At 35.9% G+C, this 20,055-nt stretch overlaps 1 protein-coding gene across 1 annotated transcript; it reads right to left on the reverse strand.

The window, feature by feature from the left end:
- Positions 1-1,407: 1,407 nt before the first annotated feature.
- Positions 1,408-20,055, reverse strand: LOC131929059 (protein sidekick-2; the record flags this gene model as incomplete). Its single annotated transcript, XM_059285249.1, is given in 17 exon segments — positions 1,408-1,509; positions 2,409-2,524; positions 3,689-3,800; positions 4,000-4,178; positions 4,648-4,926; positions 6,464-6,583; positions 7,318-7,458; positions 8,859-8,961; positions 10,522-10,691; positions 12,079-12,255; positions 12,708-12,860; positions 13,608-13,898; positions 14,400-14,470; positions 15,243-15,405; positions 16,006-16,083; positions 17,659-17,799; positions 19,962-20,055. Coding segments are annotated over 17 exon segments (2,403 nt in total).

The raw sequence follows: 20,055 nt of genomic DNA on the forward strand, positions 1-20,055 counted from the left end.
CCGGAAAAATATGCCTGAAGAAACTCTGCTCTTCTCAATTTAGGACCCAGGATTTGTGATTGGATTTCTTATGCACAACTCATCCAATTGTCTATTAAACTATGGTGCCATATGTACTCAGATATGCTAAAGTGTATAAGAAAAAATATGTAAATAAAAGTATGTGTTCCTGTGTTTATAAATATATATAGTTGATTTTTAGTATATAGGTGATATATTGATAAAATAAATACCGAGAATGGTGCATTAAAAATGCGGTTTAATTATGGCTTAGATTAAATCTGATTGCCTTTAATGTCATACCACAGCACATACATAATTGTCGGTAATATAAGAATCATAAAATATGGTGCATAATACTGATATATACGGTTTTTAATAAAAGACAAATTATACCAATTATGAATTTATTAAAAATAAAAGTATCATTCTTTAATCAAATAAGTGTTTTTTAAGACACTTTTAATTGAAAGATTGAAGTCGGTGTTTACCTTTTAAAATGAATTAACAAAATACAATCTTACTAGTTACATTTACTTAATTCATATTTGAATTTTATTGATGTTTGTATAGTTACAAGCAAATTTAATAAAATGTAATATGTAGTATTTAACTTTTATATATTTAAAACTCTAACACAAATGTACCAACATTGGTTTTCGGTGTAAATACGTGGAAATCAAATCTTTTGCTTATACTTGTGAAGTAGATTTCTTCTTTTTAATCTTACATGTATTACAAACCGCCATCATATTATAAAACTAACACTATAAAACTAACACATCTAATAATAAAAAAAAATCAAAGCTTGTTCTGCAATCCATTATGGACTTAGAGATACAGGCTTGTCATAGATTTGAAAAAAATAAATACAAAAAAATTATTTTATGAGGGTAAAATCTTATTAACCCGGTGTAAGACAGCACACAATCAAACTATACCTGCATAAGACTAGACAAATTTTGGTCATCTAAATTTGACGTCACGCTTAAAAAAGATTTTTTACCTCCCCCACTTCCCTCCACTCAAATGACGTGACACCTCAACCTACAACCCCCCCCCCCCCCCCACACCCACCCCTCAAAATTTCAGTTGAATTTTTTTTCTTAAAATACGATATTTTTTCCAAAATCTTGTCTTAACTCTGTCAAAAAAGAGTATTTTAATCAATTCCTATTACAAGTTATTAAAATAGTTTTCTAAAACGCCGAAACAACGGCTAAATTCGTTTTCTAACATTTCTTTTTTTATCTTGCAAAAGTATGACGTCACACCATCGGAACACCCCCCCCCCCTCATCACACACCGTCACAAAATTACGGACCCCACTCCCTCTTACGAGTGTGACGTCATTTATGGACGACCCCCCCTAATGTGTAAGGACAGTGTAATCCTATTGCCTGAAACATTAGACTGTATTTTGTCCTCTGTTGTTCAGTTACAGGATCAGTTTGATGAGCCCACACAATACAAGTAGAAGCATAGAGATGGTCACTATTCCTTGTCCAGCTGGAGATTAATTCATAATATTCATACATTAGTTTTTATATATATAGTGTATAAGTAGTAAAAAAGCAGCATTATTATATGCTATTCTAATGAGTTTCAATAAAAAGTTGATAAAATATGTGGAAGCTTGATTTAAAAAATAGTAACAGGGGAGAGTACTTTTAGATACAAATCCAAGGGAAACAATGTAAGTAAATGAAAATTTTAACATATTTAAAAACTTCTAGTATTGATGCCTTATAGGAATAAAATAATAGACTTAAAAAAATAAGCAATAATATATGTTAAAACTCAAACTTACAACGAGAGAAACATAGACATAACGTTTTTTTTTTCACCAATGTTCTAATTAATTCAAATCACCCAAATGAATATTAAAATTATTTTAGAACATTTTTGAGGCATTAATATCTGCGTTTAATATAATTTCATTGACATTGAAAAAAAATTCGTTTGCCACGAAAATGTTCTAAAAGTTAAATAAGCAAATACTATAGACTTTTACAGATGTGTTGTGTGTGATGAGGGTTAGGTAAAGTTAATTCATGTTTTTTGTACGTGAATTAAAACACTTCAACTCACAACAATTGTTTCCTTCAAGTGTGTCGCCAGACATTATAGATTTATATAGATGGGTTGTGTGGGGTAAATAAAAACTCTAACAAATGTACCAACATTGGTTTTCGGTGTGATACGTGGAAATCAAATCTTTTGCCTATACTTTTGAGTAGATTTCTTCTTTTTAATCTTTACATGTATTACAAATAAAAAAAAAATCTGTCTATGAATAGGGCTGGTAAGTAGGTCACCAACCAGTTCTATAGCTCATGCAGATTTCATTGAGCCGTTGAACTGGTTAGTGACCTACTTACCAGCCCTATTAAAACACTTCAACTCACAACATGTGTTTCTCTCTTGTGTGTAGCCAGTAGCACACACACAGCGGTTTTTTCACACACACTGCGAAACTCCTCACCATCACAGTCATCCGTGTATTGACAAGGTTGACCCTTTGCTGGTAAATGATATTATTTTTTATAAAAATAGTTGTAATTATTCATTGAAACTATATCCTATTCATGTTGACAATAAAAAAAATATGTTTATCCAAAGCCGGTTTAATAAAAATACATTTTTAAAAATATAATATTATTAAGTAATAAAAAAACCAACTTAAAATAAATGAAAATAAAAAATATAATTAAATAATAATACAGATAATAATAATAATAAAGGAGATAGACATAGTACCTTAAATAATTAGTCATTATGTTTTTATACGTTACGTAAAAGTAAAACTCTATTTTTATTTCATGACTTGTGGCTATAGGTATTGTAACTTCTCTTATTTTATAGATTCGTTTAAAATGGTTCAGAGGTTTTTAAAGAGAAATTTGAGAAATGAAAAGTATACAGGAATAATGGGGAGCATGAAAAAAATGTCCTAAGCTCGATAGTAAGGAAAAAAAGTGAATTATTCAATAGAAGTGTATTATTAAATTTTATGTTTCTATTACAAATTGGCTGAGGATCAGTTGCTTTCTTATCAGGCATAATACTTGTTAGCTGACTATATTAACTTATTTTTTGTTCTTTAAATCGAATAATTTTAAAACAAATACTTTATAATAAAAAGAAAAATATATAAACAGCTATAATTTAGCCATGTAGCTTGCATTATAGTTTTAAAAAAAAACCTTAAATAATAAAACACCAATTTTCTCCTTTACAATCAACAACTAAAAATTATAATCAAGTTATAATAAAAAAAATCACAAACTTCACTAGTATTTATAAAAAACGTATTATCCGTGCTTAGTCAAATCATAAGAATGTGTACACAGTGGCGTAGTGAGGCCGGGTGTCACCCGGTGCGGCACTAATGGTGTCACCCCCCCCCCCCAGAGGCGTAGCGACCCTTCACGGGGACAAACTTTCAATTTTCGATTTGCATCCCCCCTCCCTCCACTCAAACTTTCGATTTGCACCTCTTAAAACACTATTTATCACTCGAATTATTGACTTAATTAAGTGGAATTATCATTTTTCTCTATATATTTTGCTATTTTTTGCCTTGGTGTCCCCCCCCCCCCTAAATAGGTGTCACCCTGTGCGGTCAACACCCCCCGCCCCCCCCCCCCCCCACCCACCCCCTCGCTACGCCTCTGTGTGTACTTACCTCCAATAGTGATACTTTTAGCTGCACTAGTTGCTGATTTAGCTCCCAATTTGACAGTACATATGTAGGTACCAGAGTCACCAGTTGCTGGTGTTTTGTTGGCATTTGTTATCTGTTATCAATTAAATTATTACAACCCCTATACATTATTAGAATAGCCATAAATCAATATATATATATATATATATATATATATATATATATATATATATATATATATAATGTATATATAAGCTTTAAAGTACGTTTATATATACATGTTATCAATTCTGCCATTACGACTGTTTTATGTGATAATGCTATTTCCTTACCTTGTAGACTCTACTGGTACCAACAGTGACAGAGTTTTTGGTCCAGACATACTGCATATCAGGGCTGTACGATGCTGTTTCACATGTTAGTTCATAGTCAGCTCCCTCGCTGTACGATTCCTTACTATCTGCATCATAGGTATCTGCTGTTGTGTTTATTGTTGGTGTTTGAATATTATCTGAAAATATAATTAACATAATTTAAAATACCTTTGCATCAACTTATAAATATATATATATATATATATATATGTATATATATATATATATATATATATATATATATATATATATATATATATATATATATATATATATATATATATATATATATATATATATATATAAGTTTGGTGTATGCTAATTATATCATTTTTCTGAGTGTGCTTCTTATAGTGTTGCAATAATGACACCGCTATTTTTGTTTTAAGGTCAATTTAACAACTTCAATATCAGTACAATGTCAGTTAACTACCTGAATGTCAGTTAACTACCTGAATGTCAGTTAACTCCTTGAATGTCAGTTAACTTTCTGAATGTCAGTTAACTGCTGGACTGTCAGTTAACTACCTGAATGTCAATTAACTACCCTGAATGTCAGTTAACTACCTGAATATCAGTTAACTACCCTGCATGTCAGCTAACTACCTGAGTGTGCAACGTTCACAGTGACTGTTAAAGTCTCATCTCCCATGGTAGCAGTGCACTTATACACGCCATCAACCGTAGCAGTAACAGCAACGGTGAGTCCGGATGTTGATGACAAGAGGGTTGCGCCCTTTTCCCATTTGTAGGTGGGTGCACCTGATGCACCGTCTGCTGTGGTGGCGAGGCAGGTCAGTGTGGCGTTGGTGCCAGTAACTGGCTGGTATTGCTGGGCTGAGTCCAGCTCAACAGGGCCCACGTTGACTACTATATCTATCATTTCTAGAGAGAGTGAGAGAGAGAGAGAGAGAGAGAAAGTGTGTTAAGTTTTTGTTACATGCAATAGTTGCTGATACGTATTTTTACTTTTTTATAAGTAAATAAAACAATTAATGTGAATACTTTTTTCTTTTACTTTTAATTATATATAGTAAAATAATTAACATTTCTTTAAATTATAAATAACAAAATGATATTTATTGTAAAGTTTTAAAAAAGTATTTATGTCTATTATTTTGTTATTTATATAATAAATATTAAAATTTAAATTTATAACTATTATAACAAAAGCTTTTATAAAATTGAAAAAGACATCTATTGATTTAGTAGTTTATATTAAAAAGTTTTAAAAAAAAATGCGGGAAATACGTTTATCAAATTAAATTTTAAAAATATTGTGTGTGAGGGACGGGGGACGGGGTGGGGGGGGGGGGGAGAGAGGATGATAATGTGAATGATTGGAATAAAAGGAAGTTATTGAGTCATCTTTTAACCTAGACATTATCTATTAATATAACCACCGTCTAAAAACTTGGTCATGTGACTCATTAGAATTAAAGGCATTCATTAAGTAAGCTTTTAACCTAGGCAGTGTTTATTAATAGGCCTATAAAAACTGGCTATGTGCTTGGTAATATGACTTGTTGGAATTCAAGGTATACAAACAGAGGCGTAGCGACCCTTCCCGGCGCCCTGGGACAAACTTTCAATTTGGCGCCTCCCCCCCCCCCCCCATATATTTTTTTTTATTTTTTTAATGCAAAACACTGCAACTAGAATGAACTTTTAATTTTTTTTTCAACCCACTTTAGCGCCTCCTAAGGTCGGCACCCGGGGTCATATGTACCCCCCCCCTCCCCCCCTCGCTACGTCTCTGCATACTACAGGTAAGCTAATAACCTTGACCTTATGTGTTAATTTAACCACTCGGGCGGATCTTTGTTATTTGGCTAAGGATTAAATACATAAACCAGGTAGCTTTATAATGCAAACATGCAGTTTTTAACTATAAGGAAGTGACTATTCGGACCCAGGGCCTAATAGCCGTTATTAGAATCCGGGTTCTTATAGCTATTGCCTCTATTCAGACCCAGCATTACTAGCGGCAATTTGTATTCAGACCCGGGTGCAAATAGCCATGGCCGCTATTTGGAACCAGCATTAATAAAGCGGCCGTGGCTATTAGGTCCCGGGCAGGTGAGGCTCCTTAACTGGGGACAGCCCCTCTTCTAGGAGAGACAACTCCAAAATTAAACAACTGCTGCCTTGTAGTGTGTTCTTGGTTGGACAAAGGCTATGGAAGCAAATCCAAAAAGAAAAGCAGTCTGAAAGCGGAGTTAATGGCCTCAATGGCGCATAACCTGTTGACACGTATACTTAATTGTGATTGAGGCGTGGTCGAGTCAGTAAAAGCTCATGGTTGATTAATTCGAGTTCAAACCCTCTGGCAGATAAGGCTCGATCCCCTCCAACACTAAAAATTAAGAACGAAGAAGAAGAAGAAGAAGAGGACCCACGCAGCCTAAATACAATCTCTTACGTTTAGCCACGACCGTGAGGTCACTGCTGGTCTTGGATATGTCGGAGCCCAGTGTAATATCACACGTGTATTTGGTTGTCCCTGGTTTCACAGTTATCTCATAGTTCAGTGAGGTTTTGTCTGATTGAGAAAAAATTATAATTAACTTTTTTTTTCACTAATTTCGTTGATCTATACAACTTTTCTGGGGAGGTCAAAGTAAATATTTAAAAAGATCAATTGTCAAAGACGCTGGAATATCATGGACCGAACTCGAAGGAATCGCCTAATCTTCAGCACAATAGCAAAGATGATTGGCACAAGGCAACCACAGCAGTGATGAAGTTAGGAATCTTTTTTAGACCTAGCGATCCATCTGGCAGATGAAGTAGAGTTTATATGTTTCTTGACCTCAACGTATGAAGAGATATGGTGGTCAGTACTATGCCCAGCCGCCTTTACTTTCCCTAATATGAGTTAGGTACCCTTCAGAGCTGAGTGGACGAGGTGGGGGGGGGGCTGGCTGGTTTTCTTAATACAGAAAAACAGAAAAGAGAAATATTTACACCTCCATTCTTCGCTCACTAGAAAAATCTGGCTAGCTCTTATTAAAAGGAGACGTAATTAATGCATAATGTAACAGAGAAGAAAAATCATAATTTTAGTAGTTGATAATCCTAGCTATGTATAGAAAAAAGTGGACATTGGTTTTTTTATATTAAAAAAAAGGTTGAGGCCTCCACAAGTCGTTATTAAACCTATTATTAGCTCTTATCAAAAGTAGACTTTACTAATCTTCAAAGAACATTGCAACGAAATATATAGACTCTATATTTTTGACGTCGGTGAATTTGGCTTTGGTTTAAAAAATTTACCTGGCACTTTTGATCCCCCTATATACCACCTGTAAGTCAGGTAAGGGAAGTCGTAGTCTTCTCCACAGGTCAGCGTGTACGTGTTTCCCACACCAAACAGATCGTTTTCGCAATCTGACGTCACCACAGGTGTCTCAGTGGCTAAAATGGGGATGAACGTAAAAAGTTGTTGAAAAACTCGTTTAGGTCTAACGTATTAATTAATAACAAGAAAAAAATAAGGTAATTCAATTAAAATCAGAATTTCTTCCAGGCATCTCTTCTGTCCACTCACCCCGGAAATTTTAGTTGCGCCCCCCCCTCCCGCCCCCGAAAATTTCAAGTGCCCTCCCCCCCCCCCCCCCCCCACCCGGAGAAAAACTCTGGAAGAAACACTGATTAAAAGGTATGCATGAACAAAATTTAAACATGAAGAATAAAGTTTTAAGTTCACTAGCAAAGCCTGCTAGGTCACTTTTGGGTGATTTAAAGGAAATCGATTTTTAAATTATTTTTTGATTAATTATCTTAAGAATTTTCGATATTTTACTATTACATAAATTATTTTAATAAATACCTTTTACAACAAAAAAAAAATATGTATGCTACTTAATTGCCACTTAATTAAGAAGGCTGTAATAGTAACTTATTTCTATTTTTTACTTTCGCGTATATACGAAGTATAGAGAAAGTCTTGTAATCGTGCAAAAAAAAAATCGAGATTTTTACAAATCTCGACGTTTTACATCTCACTGATACGGAAAAACATAATTTTGCAATCTTGTCCGTATGTCTGTGTGTCTGTGTGTGTGTGTGTGTCTCTGTGTGTGTGTGTGTGTGTGTAAACACGATTACTTGAGTACCGTTACAGCTAGGTTGCTGAAATTTCATATATAAGTATTTTATCAAAATCGTAGATCCGTATCAACTTTTGAGCGATTTCCGATAACCGGAAGTGGTACATTTTCTACTTTGAATTTTTCAAAAGCCTATAACTTGAGTACTATTTCAGATAGATAAATGAAATTTCACATGTAAGTAGAAGATCTGATTCTCTACCTTCTGTCACATTTTGAGTAATTTTCGTTGACCGGAAGTACTAATTTACGCTATTTCCGATTTCTCAAAAAACGCATGTAAATTTATAAAGTACTAATAATATTGCGCACTATTATGCACATTTTGTTTTGGCGTTCGCTTCATGCGCAATTCTTTTTTCGATGAGATTCTATTTTTAAAAGTTTAAGTAATTAAGAACCATGTCTATATTCCAAGTTATATAAGAATATTCGAGAAAGTTTAGGGGAGATCACTCCCGGTTTATTAAAAAGTGGACTTTGCAGGTTTTGCAAGTGGCATTCTCGTAAAAAAATATAGAAACCACTAGGATCCTACTTACTCAAAGTTCTAGCATTCAATAATACATTATTAAAATCAATAAGATACTACCTACACAAAGTTTTAGCATCCAATAATAAACTATTCAAATCAATAAGATCGTATTTACTCAATTGTTTTAGCATCCAATAATAAACTATTGTAATCACTAGGTAACTACTTACTCAAGTTTTTAGCATTAAGTGTGTATGTATTTGAGTCTGAATCCAATCCGACTCTAGCCTCACAACTATAGACACCATTATCAGCAGCTGTTAGTCCATTGATCTACAATATAAACATCTGTTCAAGTTTTTTAACAATCAAACACGTGGTTACGCCTTAGTTTGGTAGTATTTGATGAGAGATAGCTGGGGACAGCAACTCTTGTGGTTTGTTTTTGGTTGAACAAAAGTTGAGGAAGCAAATAAAAAAAAAGTAGGCTGAAATCGGAGTCAACGGCGTATATGGAGCATAACGAGTTGAAATACTTAATTGAATTTGAGGAAATCCCTTCCAATTTTGAATTTTAAGAACGATGAAGGAAAAATAAGATAGATTTAGCAAGTGAGTAAAAACTTAAAAAAACTAGGATTTAAATTAGAAGTCACTATTGTAAAACAGATTAGTATTTTGTAGGTTGAAACTTATATCATTGAAAAAAGATGGCGATGGATGGGGCACGTCCTAAGAATGAATCCAGAAGACATCGCAGGAATGGTGCCAAACTGGACGCCTCAAGGAAAGAGAAAACAATGAAGGCCGAAGGAGGAGTGGAGGCGCGTGGTGGAGAAGCAACTGGCAGAGGCAGGACTGTCATGGGGGCCTGCCAGGAAAATTGGTGGTGATTAACAAAAGTGGAGGGAGCTTTCTGTGGAGTCCCCATGTGTCTTAAGTACAAAAAGGAAAAGAAGAGGAGTTTGAAACTTGAATCTTTCGTGGGTTCGGGTTGCATTTGAAACTCTTGGGAGAAGGGGGGGATAGGGTAAAGTATATATTTTCTTAAAAAGTGATATAATTTTACAATTTCGTCCAGGGTGTGTTTTCGGTGGTGGGGAGGGTTGACGTGGTCGAGTCGGTAAAGCTCATGGTTGCTAAACCGAAAAGTCTCGAGTTCGAACCCTCGGGCAGATGAGGCTCGTTAGCTGGGGACAGCCGCTCTTCTAAGAGAGACAACTCCAAAATCAAACAACTTCTGCCTTGTAGTTTGTTCTTGGTTGGACAAAGGCTATGGAAGCAAATCCAAAAAGAAAAGCAGGCTGGAATCGGTATCAACGGCCTATATGGCGCATAACCAGTTGACACGTATCCTTAATTGTGATGGAGGCGTGGTCGAGTCGGAAAAAGCTCGTGGTTGATAAATTCAAAAAAGTTTCGAGTTCAAACCCTCTGTCAGATAAGGCTCGATCCCCTCCAACATTAAGAACGAAGAGAAGAAGAAGGTGGTGCGGAAGGTAGACTTGCTACCAAAGGCGTAGCGACCCTTCCCGGGGACAAGCTTTCGATTTACACCCCCTTCAAACTTTGGATTTGCACCCCTCCCCTCAAACTTTCGATTTGCACCCCCCTCTCCTCAAACTTTTAATTTGCACTCCCTCTCCTCAAACTTTCGATATGCACCCCCCCCCCCCAAACGTTTGATTTGCACCCACCACTCAAACTTTCGATTACTTTTTCCAAACCATTTTGGCGCCCCCTGAGGTCGGCGCCCGGGGACATATGTCCCCCTCTGCCCCCCCCCCATAGCTACGCCTCTGCTTGCTACCCCTCCCCGTAGAGATATCTAAAAGAAACCCTGTACCCATCGTATAAACAGATTCTATTTATAATCTCCCAGCCCTAACTTACCTGTAGGGCCTCATCAGTGATGTTAAACAAAGTATTGCCTCCTTTTTTCCACGTGTAGGTCACTCTTCGAGGGTCAGTTGTCCTGACTAGACAGTACATGTAGACAAATCCCCCCAGAACTGGTTTGGTTGGATACACATCAATAGTTACTCTTTCTATTAGCTTAGGTTCTGTTGATACAAAGTGTATTGATATAATTAGACATGTAGGTTTAGAATTTAGATTAATGAAGCAAGTTTATAGATCTAGTCTAGGTTGTCGCACTTGGTTTTATTGAATGCATAAATCAAAATGTCGTTTTATATTGTATTTTTAAGAGGGGGTAACATATTTTAAATATATTTTATGTTTGCTTTAATCATCGAAAATTTGCTACATGGTAATTTTTATCTGTAAATTATTTAAAAATAAAAGCTCTACAAAACAACAATATAGAAATGTATTCATTTAAGAGTAATTTGAGCTGAGGCCACACTACTCATCAATGTGCTAAACAATCGTCATGTTTGGCTATGAGACAGATGAAGTCAGTGTTTCTTTCAGACTTTTTTCTCCTGGGGGGGGGGCACTTGAAATTTTCGGGAGGGGGGGGGGGGCGGTAGACTTTCTTCGGGGGGGGGGGGGGGGCGGACACTGTTAAAAGTATATATTTTCTATAAAAATTATATATATTTCTTTTGTTCGGGGGGCGGTAGAATTTTTTCGTGGGGGGGGGGGGGATGCCTGGAAGAAACTCTGGATGAAGTAGAGTTTCATTGGCCTCACCATACAGGGGTATGATGTGGTCAGCAATATGCCTAACCATCTTAGTTTTCTTAACCTGAGCCATGTACCCATCAAAGTTGGGCGGGCTCAATGTCGTCCTACGGGCTCAAACCCGGGATCCGAACTACAGACTTTACGTTAGCAGTCGGAACCTCTACCATCTCACCATCTAGACAGGCCTATGTATCTGATAATACTTGGTATTTGTCTGATAGTATAAACTATTTGTCTTAAATTATATAAAAGTCCTTACTATGTGCCTGAGCATATTTCCGATTAGTACTCACAATTTGTTTGATAGTACTCATAATTTGCCTGAAAGTACTCACAATTTGTCTAATAGTACTTTCGATTTGTCTGATAGTACTTACAACTTGATAGTACTCACAACTTGATAGTACTCACAACTTGATAGTACTCACAACTTGATAGTACTCACAATTTGATAGTACTCAAAATTTGTCTAAAAATACTCAAAAATTTCTGATAGTACTCAAAATTTATCTGATAGTACTTTATATTATTCTGATATTTTTCACAATGTGCCTGAAAGTACTCACAATTTGTATGATAGTTCTTAATATATGTGTTATAATACTCAACATTTGTCAGATAGTACTCAAAATTGATCTTATAGTACTCACACTTTTGTCTGATAATACTTTTAATTTATCTTATATTTATCACAATTTATCTGATAGTACTCACCACTTATATGATAGTACTCACACTTGTTTTTATAGTCTTTTAAAGGTGACTTATAATACTCATCACTCGTCTACATGTACTCACCAACAACAAGCTGCACAGACTTAGACGTGTACACAACACCTTTCACCGTAGCACTGCATGTGTAGGCTCCATTGTCTGAGTCTGAAAGACTGTTCGTTGTAAATGATACTGTGTTCTTGCCGGTAATAGGTGACCCATTCTTCTTCCACACGTAGTTAGTGATATCGGATGCTGAAACTGGGTTTAAAAAAAAAAGATAACTAAAGCATATATGAACCGGTTTCTTTCAGAAATTTTTACTACGGTGTGTGTGTGTGGGGGGGGGGGGGGGGGGGGTGGGGGTGGGGTAGTGGTAAAGAGGTCACTTAAAACTTGAGGAGGGGGGGGGGGATACTCAAATTTACTTGGGGAAAGGACACTGGTTAAAGTATATATTTTCTTCATAAATGATATGTGTTTTTATTTTTCCCCTTGGAGGGGGGGGGGGGGCGGAATCGTCCATTGGAAGAGATGCCTGAAAGAAACTCTGCGTATGAAAAAAATTCATGTTGAAAAACATACATATTTTGTACACATTGGCACCTTTTTAATACTAAAACCTGCGACTTGACCCATATACATATTCAAACAACAAGTCTCTTGAGATGTGTCCCCTATGTTATAGAAAAAGACGATAATAAAAAACTCACCAATGAGATCCGTGTCATTGATCGCACAGAAGACCGTCACAGTACTGCCAGCTTCAGCATAGGCTATTGGAGGGACGTCAGGTCTGGGTCCATTCGGGTCTGCTGGTGGGTTACTAGGGTCCATGTTCGACAAGAAAACTCCAGCTATCGCGGCTGCAATATATATATATATATATATATATATATATATATATATATATATATATATATATATATATATATATATATATATATATGTATATATATAAATATTTTGTCGCATTCGGGCAAGTGTCCATTCGGGCACATGTCGCATTCGGGCAAGTGTCCATTCGGGCATTTGTCGCATTCGGGCAAGTGTCCATTCGGGCGTTTGTCGCATTCGGGCAAGTGTCTATTCGGGCATTTGTCGCATTCGGGCAAGTGTCCATTATGGAAATCGGCTTTTTCACGAACGGCATTCGGGCATGTGTCTTTCGGGAATTTTCATTTTCTGCCAATAACTTGTTGTCCAGTTTCCATAGTTCGGGTATTTACAATAATGCAAAGTTCCTCTTTCAGACCTAATGATCTACAGAGCAGATGATGTAGAGATCATTTGTTTTATGACTTCGGCATATGAAGGGGATAATGTGGTCCACACTATACCCAACAGCCTTTAATTTACTAAAAATGAGCCAGGTACCCATAAGAGCTGCGTGGACTCTGGGATCCAAACAGCAGATTTTTGGGGGTGTGGGGGTGGAAAGGTAAGGGGGTCATGAAGCGAAGACCTGAAATACCGAATCTGGATGAAGATCCGAACTCAATACCTTTGGGCTAGCAGCCGAAAGCTCTTTCATTCGACCGCACGGTTCCGTATTTATAACAGCCTTATTATAAAATTAAGCTGAACAAACGCAACACACAAATACAACTTACATGCTATGGTAGGTGAGGTGACCTCCGCGCTGGTTGCGGGAAGTCCCGTAGGTTTGATCGTGTCAGTTGTACTGATCACACATTTGTATTTTGTAGCTGTAGAGGGAGTTGCTACAGATAAGGAATCGCCAGATGACCCCAACGCCACAGCCCCACCCACGAACCATTGGTAGGTCAAGGTCAGTCCAGATGGGATGTTGACGCACTTTAGGTTGAGAGTAGCGCCAGCGAATGCACGTGCAGGCATGCCAACCACCTGAGGTGCTATCGCAAAGTTTGTAGCAACACCATCTGAAATATTAACTTATCGATTAAATCTTATGGCAACATTTTTTTTTATCAGTCATATATTTTTTTTAAATGGTAAAATTGTCCACGCATCTAAAATTCTTTCTGTTGATAGCATTCTTCGTCATACTTTATTGCTAACTTTTTTTTACAATTGATTTGAAAATAAATGTGACAACCATAACTATTAGTATCAATCACCAATTGAAAAATAAAAGTATCAGATTTTTCTTCAATTGTTATCACTAAAACATGATTTTTCAGCCATTTCTTTGCAGGGCAGTACCTCCCTCTCCCCGTTTTCGGAAAATCCACCCCTCCTAGGAGCGTAAAATTAAACAAAAATTGAATTTTTATAGAAAATATATAGGCGTACTCCAATTCTCCGCCTACTTTCACTACCCACAAGTCTTGAGTGCCCGCGACCCCCCCCCCCCCCCCACACACACACACCCCACCCAACTTAGGATTTTAAAAAAGTCTGTAAGAAACCCTGCCACTAACCAATGACTGAAACTTTCACAGGTGCGCTGAAGGCTGTCTCGAAGTCTCCGGTGGTAAATTTTATCTTACACCTAGAAAAACAAGAGAAAAATATGAGAAAACAAAAAGATATAGATACATATCCAAATTAAATAAACACGGTTTTCATGCATTTTAAAATTCAAAGAGTTGCATGTGATCCAAGGACGGGGGTTTTGAACACAACATAGACCCATTGAGCCCAGATTTAATATTGTGTGTGAGTATTAATACTTTGACACTTTGGAGAATTTGAGAAACATTGGGATTTCGGTTGGTCGGGTCGTTAAAGCTCATGATTGGACCCCTAAAAGACACATGTTCGAATCCCAGGAAGATGAGGCTTGTTAGCTGGGGACAGCCACTAGAAGAGACAATTTCAAAATCAAACAACTGCTGCCTTGTAGTTTGTTCTTGGTTGGACTAAGTCTTTGGAAGCGAATCCAGAAAGAAAAGCAGGCTGTCATTTGCCTATATTGCACATAACAAGTTGACACGTTATACTTGTGTTGGAGGAAATCCCTTACAACATTAGAATTAAGAACGAAGAAGAAAAAGCTACTTCAATTTCAATTTATACCTTCTGGGATAAAATGTCAACTTAACGCATTCACTGTTTATTGTTCTTATGCAAATAGTTATGCCACATTTAATTACTGTTGATATTTTTAACTTTTAACGTAAGAATTTATCTATCTTGTCGTATGCTGTTTTTATTCTAAAACAAATATTTATGGCAAATTTAATTACCCTTAATATTTTTAACTTTTACCAAAATAGTTTATCTATCTTATCGTATCCAGCTAAATTTAACTTTTCCTTAACCTGTAGTCTCCAGTGTTGGCAGTTATCACACTTGTCAAAATGAGTTCACTGTTGATTTTGTCAGTCAATGGCGTGTTATCTTTTGTCCATACGAACGTCCCGTCCCCATAGTTTGGGTTACATACAAGTTTGATGTCTTTCCCTACCAACACTTCTCCGCTTCCTGCGTTCACAATAAACAATTACATTGAGGATAAACATTGAAATGCGTAATAATTTAACAAATCTACATCCATTGTTAGGGAGATTTTATTGAAAATTTGTAAGCGAAAAAAAAAAAACAACGAAATCTATTATTGATTACTTAAGCAAGGAAATTCATAATAATTTAACTATTCTACATACTTTGTTAGAGCGATTTTGTAGAAAATAGGTTAGCGAAAAAGAAGAAATATTTTATTACATACTTAATTAAGAAAAGCAAATATAATCTTATCACAGGAAAGAATCTAAATCAATAAGAACACAGCTAGGATAGATGACTGTGCGGGTGGGATAGTTTTGTCTCAACGAAATGTAGTTAAAAGTTTTCAAAGGGAAAGAACATTGTTTGAGGAATGTTACAGCACTCAACCACCTATACCCTCTTAAATATTCATATAATTCGCATATATATATATATATATATATATATATATATATATATATATATATATATATATATATATATATATATATATATATATTTAAAGAGAGATATAGAATGATTCTGCAATTTTTAAAAGAATTCTTTGTAAAAATACTGAACTACTTTTAGATTTACCTATACTCATTGTTGCGTAGCTATCTGTGGTTGATGGCCCGAGTTTTGGAAGCACATCTATTTTAGGCATGACCTCACCTAGAACGAAAGTAAACAATAACATATTGTAATGTAGTTTGTGAATCAAGTATGAAGTGAAGTACGCAACATATAAACACACTAATAGGAAAAAAACTTAGCCTCAAATTTAAACAAAAATATCGTTTGGAATTAATATAAAAATATAAATTATATTGAAAAAACATCGTTAAAATCATAGATACAAATTTGTTTGCCCAAGGAATTTAACACAGAGAATAGGGCATAGATGCTGGATAAAGCACCAGTATCTAAAATGCACACTACACAAATACGTGTTGGTTTTTACTTTTTCGAAAAGGCCTACGAAATATAGAGGAAGTATTGTAATCGTGCAAAAAATAGATATCTCGATTTGTGATCGAGATTTTCACAAATCGCGTCGTTTTACACCTCCCTGATTCGGAAAAAACATAGAATTTTGTCCAGAGGCGTAGCGATGGGGGGGGGGGGGCAGGGGGGGGTACATATGTCCCCGGGCGCCGACCTTAGGGGGCACCAAAATGGGTTGTAAATAGAAATTAAAATGTCATTTTAGCTGCAGTTTGAGGGGGGCGGTGCAAATCGAAAGTTTGAAGGGGGGGGGGGGGGGTACAAATGGAAAGTTTGCCTCTGATTTTGTCCGTATGTCATTTGTGTATGTAAGTGTGTGTGTGTGTGTATGTCTGGGAACATTATAACTTGAGTATCGTTACAGCTAGGTTGATGAAATTTTATTTATAAGTATCATATCAAATTTGTTGTTCTGTATCAACTTTCCAACAACCGGAAGTAGAGCTTATTCTACTTTTGGTTTTTCAAAAGTCTATAACTTGAGTACTGTTTCACATAGACAAACGAAAATTCACATGTTAGTAAAAATCTAATTCTCTGCCTTCTGTCAAATTTTGAGAAATTTTCATTTGATCTAAAGTGGTACTTTATGCTATTTCCGATTTATCAAAAAAAAAAACGCATATGAATTTATACACATTGTTTTCCGTTCTTCTGGTGTTCAATTCTATTTTCATCGAGATTCTATTCTATTTTTTTAAAATTAAGTATGTGAAAACTGATTTAAAATCATGTCTATACCCCGAGTTTCCATCTCTGTAGTGTTATATACGAATATTCGAGAAAATTAAGTGAAGATCATTCCTGCTTTATTTGTTTTGTTTTAAAAGACATCAAACTATACTTAAATTTATCGGCGTGGCAGAGTCGGTAAAGCTCATGGTTGCTAAACCGAAAAGTCTCGAGTTCGAACCCTCTGGCAGATGAGGGGACAGCCTCTCTTCTAGGAGAGACAACTCCAAAATCAAACAATTGCTGCCTTGTAGTTTGTTCTTGGTTGGACAAATCCAAAAAGAAAAGCAGGCTGAAATCGGAGTCAATGGCCTCAATGGCGCATAACCAGTTGACACGTATACTTAAATGTGGTGGAGGTGTGGTCGCGTCGGCAAAAGCTCATGGTTGATAAATTCGAAAAAAGTCTCGTGTTCAAACCCTCTGGCAGATAATGCTCGATCCTTTCCAACTCTAAAAATTAAGAACGAAGAAGAAGAAGACTTATATCGACTCCAATGGTCTACTCACCAATGCATCCTGTCCGTGTCGACACCAAACCACTCTCGCAGTCACACACCCCACTCGTGCACGTGCCTGCCACATGCAGAGACGAGTAGCACGTGTCGTCGGTCGTGCAAGACGTGGCACCTGTGTACTCCCACAGTGCACCTGTCAGTGAAAAATTATAGTACGGTGAGGTGCACTTGAAGCGGCGAATAAAATCCACTAAAACTAAAATGGAGTTTACTGCCGTTGACACATTTCGTGTCGTTTAGCAATTTTAACACAGTGCTTCTCTTTTAGACATATTTCTCCGATCGAGGAGGGAGGAGGGGGGGGGGAATGGGGACAAACAAAATTGGGGGAGTGGGGGGCGGACACAGGAGAAAAAAGTATATATATATATATATATATATATATATATATATATATATATATATATATATATATAGTGTCGTTCGTTCTCTAATAACTTTCATGTACTTTTTAATTTCCTAAAGCCATTTATTTTAATGTTTCCCTCTTTCTCTTGTTCCGTTTGGATTTATTGAAATGCCGTATGCCTTGTCTGGTTAGAGTTAACGTATGGCATATTAATCTCCATCTTCGTTTTCAGATTTTATGTTCCCCTTGAATTTGCTTTGCCTGTTTTTTTTCCTATACTGCTGTGTTATGTACTTTGCCAAATTTATTACACTTATTCTCCAAAAATTCATTAGATCTTACGGATGTAATTTGCCCCAATTTAATTGCATTTTAAAGGTCTGTGTTCACAAATCTGGATACTGTGTTACGAAGAATCAAATTTATCTTGTAATTCATAAGCAATATCCATGCTTCACAACACAACATATCAAGACGAATTCTAATTTTGTAATGTCAAATTAGGTATTCTAACTATTGTAATTTTTTTTTTTTTTGCGAAATCCACTTTCCAACTAATAGAAGATAGTTATCTCTGAAAACCATTCCACAAGTAAGAATACATAAACATTAAGGTGATACCTATACCGGTAAACCGGATTTTTAGATTATTGATTTCAGCCACAAATTATATGATATAATAAACAATATGATCATTTTTATTTTAGATACTTTGCATGTCAATGTGGATAACTAGTTTATTTGTGAAGATACACTGAAAAAAGTTGTCATATTGTTTATGATATCATTGTTCATGTCTGTGCACAGTTTCATTGAAATTTATAAACTTTTTTTTTTCTGATTTTGTTGTGAATTTGTAAAATTGTAAAAACAATTACACCTTTTTCTTAATTAAAGGAAAGAAAACAACTTTTTGAAAAACTAACTTTTGTTTTTTTTGTCTTTGAATTGTCATACTATTAGTACACATTTACTATTTGTAGCTGAAATTAAATAATCTAAAAAAAAGGGGTCTACCGGTATAGTTATCACCTCAAGCTCTATAATTGCGATGCCGTCCGTAAATACACGGATATTGGGAACGAATGTAGAAATATTAATTTTTAAAACTTAAAAAAATAAAGTCATGGGTCGACGTTGTCGGGTAAGTAAAGCTCGTGTCGGCTAAATCTAAAATCTCCGTCTTCAATACCCCATGCAGATGAGACTCCATAACTGTAGACAGTGACCCATCTAGGAAAGCAAAAAACATAACAAACAATAAACTTCTGCCTTGGTTGAACAAATGGGTCGTCCATAAATGACGTCACACTCGTAGGGGGTAAGGGGGTCCGTAATTTTGTGACGGTGTGTGATGAGGGGGGGGGGGGGTTCAGATGGTGCGACGTCACACTTTTGCATTATAAAAAAGCAATGTTAGGAAACGAATTTTAGACGTTTTTTTGCGTTTTAGAAAACTGTTTTAATAAATTGTAATAGGAATTGATCAAAATACTCTATTTTGACAGAGTTCAGACAAGATTTTGGAAAAATTTAGCTGTGTTTAAAAAAAATTCAACTGCAATTTTGAGGGGGCTTGTAAGCTGAGGTGTGACGTCATTTTAGGGGGGGGGGGTCTGGCTTTTTGTGACGACGTTTGACGGAGGGGAGGTAAAAATCGTCAAAAAAAGCGTGACGTTATTTATGGATGACCCCAAAGACTATGGAAGCAAATACAAACAGAAAAGCAGGCTGAAATCGAAGTCAACGGCCTATATGGCGCATACCAGATTGATACCTAATATTTAATTGTGTTAAAGAAAATCCCTTCCAATATGACAATTAAGAATTAAGAAGAAGAAAGAAACATAAGTCGATTTGTTTGTCAACGATCCTGTTTCAATTAATATTTGGCAAAGACGAATGAACAAGATATTAAAAAAAAAAGAAAAGAAAAAATAACTCACCAATCTGGAGAATCAAGACAACTGTCCACCACGACGCCATCCTCAGCAGACACCGAACTGGATCTGAATGTGGATCTAAACGGTGCCTGGGCAT

This window comes from Physella acuta, unplaced genomic scaffold (assembly GCF_028476545.2).
Source record: "Physella acuta isolate Inbredline_101_S28 unplaced genomic scaffold, ASM2847654v3 ptg001587l, whole genome shotgun sequence".
Lineage (NCBI taxonomy): Eukaryota > Metazoa > Mollusca > Gastropoda > Physidae > Physella > Physella acuta.